Source organism: Heloderma suspectum, chromosome 1, assembly GCF_057233095.1.
Source record: "Heloderma suspectum isolate Gila_16-S chromosome 1, 16-S_ref, whole genome shotgun sequence".
Taxonomy (NCBI): domain Eukaryota; kingdom Metazoa; phylum Chordata; class Lepidosauria; order Squamata; family Helodermatidae; genus Heloderma; species Heloderma suspectum.
The window spans coordinates 396,894,609-396,901,997 of record NC_139458.1 but is presented as its reverse complement, the minus strand read 5'-3'; the positions used below and the strand labels follow the sequence as shown (position 1 = coordinate 396,901,997).

At 43.0% G+C, this 7,389-nt stretch overlaps 1 protein-coding gene across 1 annotated transcript in view; it reads left to right on the top strand.

Annotated features, from left to right (window-relative positions):
* LYPLAL1 (lysophospholipase like 1) overlaps positions 1 to 7,389 on the top strand; it is a 35,070-nt gene that overhangs the window by 407 nt on the left and 27,274 nt on the right. The window contains exon 2 of the mRNA XM_084828777.1: positions 5,039 to 5,138. Coding sequence (XP_084684903.1) covers positions 5,039 to 5,138 — 100 coding nt within the window. The remainder of the gene's footprint in view (positions 1 to 5,038; positions 5,139 to 7,389) is intronic.

The window sequence follows — 7,389 nt, the reverse complement described above, 5'->3', positions numbered from 1 at the left end:
GGCATTCAAGACGAGGCTGGACAGCCACCTGTCAGGGATGCTCTGACCTGGATTCCTGCACTAAGCAGGGGGTTGGACTTGATGGCCTTGTAGGCCCCTTCCAACCCTACTGTCCTATGATTCTATGACTGAAACCCCAAAGGGATGTGCAGCCCCACTGAAATCAGGGCCACCAGCCTCCGCCGCTGCTAGTAGTGACATTTCCCAGAACCAGTTGTTGTTGTTCAGTCAGAGTCTTCCCGAGGGGGATTGTTCTTGTTGCAGAGAGTTGATCTCTACAGAAAAAAGAAGACGTTCTCAGCCTGCCTCATAATTCCAGAGGCCTTCATATTTCTAGATGCCCTAATCCCAGGTGCCTTGGTGGTCTTGCTGGAACAAAATACAAGTAATTGTGCGTCGCTGTGTTTAACTACAACCCCGAGGATTGTGGGGGTTGTAGTCAAACACATTGGGAGGACATCAGATAGGGGAAGGCTGAACTAGCCAGTTGTGCCCTTTTTAAAACTGTCAAACCAGTTTAATCTGTTTATACCCACTTTAAAACTTTGTTCAGTGGTGTAGCTAGGTCATTTTAGACACTGGACATAATGATTTTATGGGGGAGGGGGACTTGCGTGTATTTATGCACAGTATTTGCATGTATTTATGCATGCATAGGATTGTGCCCTAAGACCCATTAATGTAAAGACAGACCTGTTCCTGGTGGAGATCATAGAATAGTAGGGTTGGAAGGGGCCTACAAGACCATCGAGTCCAACCCCCTGCTCAGTGCTGGAAGCCTGATTCCCAGGCAGTTTCCCATCCAAGTACCAACCTGGGCTGACTCTGCTTAGCTTCTGAGATCAGGCACATCCAGCCCTTTGCTAGTTCATTTCCTGTGCCTTTATTCCTCTTGCAAGGAACCCAAGGTGGCTTCCGTGGCTATTCTCCTGTCGATTTTACCCTCACAACAACTCCGTGAGGTAGGTTGGGCTGAGAGTCAGTGACTGGCCCAAAGTCACCCAGTGAACTTCCTTGCCAAGTGGGGACTTGAACCCAGATCCCCCCAGTCCTATTCCAACACTCTAACCACTACACTACACTGGCTGTCTGCTTTCAGTTGTGTAACACACAGCTAACATTACACACACACACACACCTGCCATTCTGTGCTTTATAATTAATATTCCTGATAGGTTAATATAATGGTGTTTGCCTATGCCGATTAAAAAACACCAGTACTCTGATCATGTGCAGCTTTGCATTTTAAACTCACTTAAATCATAGCACGATGATGACTGCAAGAATAAACCAGAGTTTGCTTCTGCTACCCTGATCACCTGCCACTCTCTCTAGGTGGTCATTTGGGGGCCCTTTGTGCTGTGGGGCCTTAGACTTCAGCCCCAGGGTCCCACCCTAGCTGCTCCACTGACTGGTTTTAGGGCTGAGCCGTATTTCAGATTAAGATTAAGTCCTACCATTGTGTATGGGCTATAAGGGGACTAGATGCAAAAAAGTAAAATAAAAAGAACAGACAGGCACTCGCTGATTTTAATAGTTCGTTTAGAAGAGGGAATTTAATCAGTGGAAGCTTTGTTCAGCCACCTATGATAAGTGGCATGGATAATTAATTTTCCAAATGCTCACCTCGTATCTAGGCCGATTCACACAAATGTGCCCCATGCACTTTGCCCCATGTATTCCTGCATCCAGTAGGTGAGTGTTTTGGTGGAAAAGCATTAATGTGAGCCTCCTGTTTGTGCAGTGAGCTCTGTAGTTGTTTCCACATCTGTGGCTTTCCTTTTACAAGCTTCCAGAATCATTGGAATGACTGTGGCTTCACCATGTAAACAGGGGTAATTCACATTAAACATTTTCCCACAGAGTATTATACCAAAGTATATGGAAATAAGATCTGCTTGTGTGAACGTGCCCCCAAACAGCAATGTTTCATTGCTGGAAAACTCCGACTTTCTGCAGCTAGACCATTGTTAGTGCTGTGTTGTGTATGGCTGTTTGAGTGTCATAAGCACCTATTGGATAGTGCCTGTGACTTCACTAGTGATAATTTATGCAGCTGTTCCATCCACACACCACCATCCATGTGCCAATTTTGGGAACTGCTTAAAGTTTGTTTTTACATTATAGAATTAGTTTGTCAGAGGCTAGACATTGTTTATTTATATATTTAAGTCCTCATACAGTGGCTTGTGACTGGGTTGCTAACTGCAGAATCTGGGACTTTCTCCCATATACATGTGTAGCCTTAGAAATTCATTAGGGAGTACTAATCACTTTTGTATAAATGGAATGTAATCCTTTTTACCTGATTACTGGATTGTATCCAATGTTAATCCTACATAGAGTAGATCCGTGACTAATTTAAATCCCATTCATGTCAGTGGGTCTACTCTAAATATACATAATACATCCTTTAGGAGAAGAGAAAGGTTCTGCTAGTGGCTCGAGTGCTATGCTGCCTTTTATTTTTGATACATTTTTATTTGAAGTATGAGGATGTTTTTATACCATATAGTTTAGTAGTTCTGGAAGGGTCACAGTGGTTTCCTTAATGTGGACTGGTATGCTGTTCTGTCCGCTGCTAACTGATGATAGTGATGATGAGTGGCAATACCAAAGAGCAATTGCACATTAGGCTCAGTTTCCGTAGCCTTTCAGTTGTAGCGTGGACAGAAACGTGTTCACGGCCTTGGAGTACTTTAATGGCCGTGCGTTTTTCATTACCTTAAGGCTGCCTTGTTTATCTGACCGCAGGCATGCTGAGATTGTTATTCCTCAGCAGGTGCTATTCTCATACAGCTATTTAATTTGTGGTGTTTGACTAGGTGAGCTAGATCAAAGCTGGTTTTTATGTGATTTTAAATAAACTTTTTTTCTTTTCTTTTTTAAAGTGTGAAACTTATTGGGGTTATTGCACTGTAAAGTTGTTTAAAATGGTTTTACCACCCTACTGTAAACTCGTGTTTACAAGGGATCATTTTTCATGGAAATTGAAATTGCTGTAGTGAACAGTTCCTAATCCAGAGAAATAGCTGTTGCTGAAGAGCTCCAGGATACTGAAGCCTTACATCAGGGGTCCCCAATGCAGCCCCCACGGACACCTCCAATAGCATCCTGAATGTGTCCCCAACATGTATTTGCAGGCACCCAAAATCTTTCTTCCCCCCCTTTTTTAATATACATACATGGATTTGTACGAAATGCATACAACTTTCTAGCAATTATACTTAAGCTTCAACAGAAGTGGACCAACTATCCAAATAAGTATGTATCCATTTGAAGGTGGTACCAATATGCCACCTGTTCAAATGTTGAAAGCATTATAAGTTCCTCAATCCATTCCATTATAGGAGGTCAGTGTTTATCCTTCGAATGTTGTAATATCAGTCTGTTAGCTATCAAAAGGGTGCAGAGAATCCATTTACACCAACCATTTGTTAATTTCCATGAAGGAGGTAACTAATTTAAAAGCGCATGTACATCAGTGAATATGAAGGACAGTTCCAGTACAAAATTGATCTGTGTAATAACCTCCCCTGCAAAAAGAAGCACCTACTGGACATTGCCAAAACAAATGTTTATTATTATTATTGTTGTTGTTGTTGTTGTTAATTACATTTCTATACTGCCCAATAGCCGGAACTGTCTGGGCGGTTTACAAAGAAGCATTAGCTGTATTTCACTGTTGGCAATTAGCTGAATTAGGCAATCCCTTATTAAAGAGACATCGCCATGTCCAATAGTCACAAAGCAAACGTTTTTGCTGATTAAGATGCAGCCTAAGATCTGTAGATGCAAAAGGGAGACATCAAAGCACTGATTAGGCTTTTTGTGGTGGTGCCCACAGCAGTATCTCAAATTCCCAAATGTGCCCATGTGTCCAAAAAGTTGGGGACCCCTGCCTTATTTATTCACAAAGTGCAATGGCCGCAGTCCATTGTCTCCTCCAGGGCCCTGCTGTGTAGATTCCTGCCTGCTGCAGCAAGGGAGGGGAGAGGGCAGGAGAATGGGTGGCCACAGGATCTGGGCAGGATCTGGGCCCGATCATGATTACTCTCACCTAGCTTATATTGATTAAGGAGTATGTCACCCTTTACTAAAAAGAAAAACGTCTATCTTTTGCATGTTTATTTGGAAGCAAATCCCACTTGGTCCAGTGGGCTTTACTGTGTTTTAGGATGGCAGCCTAAGTCATGTAAAGGGTAACGATTAGCGGATAAGCAAGCCTGATGGGAGAACCTCATACTGTAGGCTAGGACGTGTGCATTTGGAAGTTGTCATTTATGTGCTTTGAGGCTTGGCCTGCCCCACACATAAGGAATGGAAGAAGCTGCCTTACACTGTCAAACCACTCAGTCATCTAGCTCAGCATTGTCTCCACCAACCTGGTACGCTCCAGATGTTTTAAACTACACTGCCAGAATTCCTGACTATTTGCCCTGCCAGCTGTGTCTGACATTCAACAATGGAAGTTGAAGTCTAAAACATCTGGAGGGCATCAGGTTGGTCTGCACTGATTGGGTTTCAGACTGGAGTCTTTCCCACCCCTACATGGACAGAACCAGAATTGAACCTGGGACCTTCTGCATGCAGAGCATATGCTCTGCCAGGGAGCTATACGCCAGCCTTTCCTCGTTCATATCTGTTCTTAAATGGCAGGTTGCAAAATGAGAAGTTTCAACAACCTGAGCAATTCTTAAGCTTTCTAACTTGTCTTCTTTTTTGTTCATGTTCTTTTCCAATGCACTCAATCTGATTAGTGAAGTTATTTGTAGAAGAGGAGCATTGGTTTTACAAGTGTATGGAATTAGTTGAGTGCCTTTTGGAGCCCGTAACAAAATGGTAGCACGTAATCATTTTGTGCTTAACAGGGAGAGATATCAAGTGCTGCTTGGTTGTTCTGAAATCCAGTAAAGTTGAGCATGTCTTTTTAGATGTTGCTCAGTTGCTGTCTGTCTTGGACATGTAATCTATCTAGGCCTAGTGTTTGGCATTGTATAGATATCTAATGCAGATGGTATCTTTCTGTATTATTCAGGTGATACCGGCCAAGGAATAAGAGACTGGATCAAGCAGGTTTTGAATCAGGATTTGTCTTTCCAACATATAAAAGTCATTTATCCAACAGCTCCTACCAGGTACTCTTCAATCCATTTCCATGCTTGCTTTAATTTGCTCGTTTAAAAATATTTCGTTATTAAGATTGTAACGAATTGTCACAAGGGTTTGATTCCCTGTAAATGTTTAGGAAATCAGCAGGAATCGGCTTCCCTCTGACTCGCCTCTCCAATCCTCACTAGAAGAAGGAGCTTAAGAAATATTAACTGTAGAGACAATCCAGACAGGCATAGAGGAGAATGCAGCGCAGACTGTTGAGTTGGGTATGCATTTGATGAAGATAGTTTCTATGTTGAATTTGCTAAAGTTCTTTTCTCAAACTGAATAAAGATGTCCACAGTCACCCTTCGTGAGGTGGCAAGTTCTACAGAAGGCTTAACTCAATGTTTTGTTTTGTTTTTCAAAGTGGGACAGTAAAGCTTTCCATAATTTTTTTTACTCCAGTTGCTGACTTTTAATTTCCTGTTGTTTGGGGCCATGATCCTCTTTTCTATGTTTGCAAAATACCACAAGTCAAGTCTAATGGATGCTAGGCTGTATTTGGATGAGCTTCATGGGCTTGCATGTGGCCACTTTCCTCTTCCCTTCACGCAAGTGGAGAAACAATCCAGGGGGGTGTCTCCACCAGCGGTTTACTCCGAGCTGGCTGCATGTTGAGGTCATTAGGGATACATGACGTCGTGGCCATCCAGCAGCCACCCCAGAGCTTATCAGAGAAAAACCAGATTTCCTGAGACTGCTTAAAGTCCGATTCTTTTTCTTAAGTCGGGTTCTCCCCGGTATAGTTGTTGTATGCCCCAACCCCTGCATTTAGCTTGGGTATGCTAGCCCTGCCCAGGAGTGTGGCTTTCACCATGACTTCGGTCAAGGGTGTTTCCTGTCTCCCGTCCCTATGTTTCCCAGCACAAACCAAAAAGTGTCTACTCAGAAGTAACACCCATTGTGTTCAGTGAGGCTTGGGGCTCATTGGGAGGCTTGTCTTACAAATGCACACATCTGGAGTGTTTCTTTCACCCCTCCGTTACCACAATCAAGCACAGTAATGGGCTACAAAGGGGGCTTTTTGGGAGGCTTGTCTTACAAATGTGCACATCGGGGGGGGTTCTTTTGCCCCTTGGCGAACAAGTGCAGCAACAGGCTACAGAGGGGGCTCTATGGGAGGCTTGTCCTACAAATGTGCACAAGGGGAAGTAACTACTTCGCACTTTCCTTATGGAGTCGGGAGGGGGGGCTCTCTTATTGGTTGAGCAGGCCCCACCATTCAGACGATGTTCACTCCAACTCCCCCACCCTCCTACCCGGATGTAAGTTATGTGAAGCCACTTAGAAAGGTGCAATGTACACCTCTGTGGAGCCCTACCTGGACCAAAAGCAGCTCCCACAAAAATGCCACTGAGCCACTCCTCCCTTCTCCCTCAGTTGTCATGGAAACAGGGCCCAGGAAACCACAGTTAACACTGTTTACAGTTTCCCTGTTGCATCTGGGAAACGATGGCCAATAGCTTCCAAACAAGCCAGGATAGGAAACCATGGTTTAAGTTGGCTTAAAATCCTGGCTTGTTTGGAAGCGGTGAAGCATTATTTCCCAGTTCAGATGTAACAGGAAGCTATGGTATTATTATTATTATTATTATTATTTATTTGTATCCCGCCTTTTTCCCAATACTGGGACTCAAGGTGGCCTTACAATGTTAAAACTTCTACAATTAAAACCTATGAATAGAAATAGAAATACAACTGTACAAAAGTTAAAAATGTAATTAAATCATCAATATTAAAATTGTAAAAATATTAAAACATTAAAAGACAACCACTGTGGCTTCCTGGCTTGTTTCCCACCTGTGCAAAGGTAGGCACAGAGCAGCTGCTTGTGGATTCATTAAGCTTGTTCCAGTCTCAGCTGAGAGACTGAACATCACCTGTGCTCTCAAGGTATGATACTGCATCTAGAATGACTGAAGTCATTGGCTTTCTACTTGTGGGGAAGGGCCACAAGTTCATCACACAAGGGGCAACAGACATGGGCAGGAAGAAAGAATATACTAATAAGGTAAAAAAAAAAAAAAAGTAAAAACTGTGGTCCTTGTTGCAGGTTGAGTTTAAATGTGGATCCCAGCCTGAAAAGTTATGACTAGGCGAGTTAATATAATGGAAATAGATCTAAAATACAGTGTTTGCTAGTGATTCATTCATTGATGAGAGGGTATAGATTTTAAGGCACTTGTAAAAGATCAAATATTTGAAGAGTTAAACTTTGGCAGTAAAGTTGGT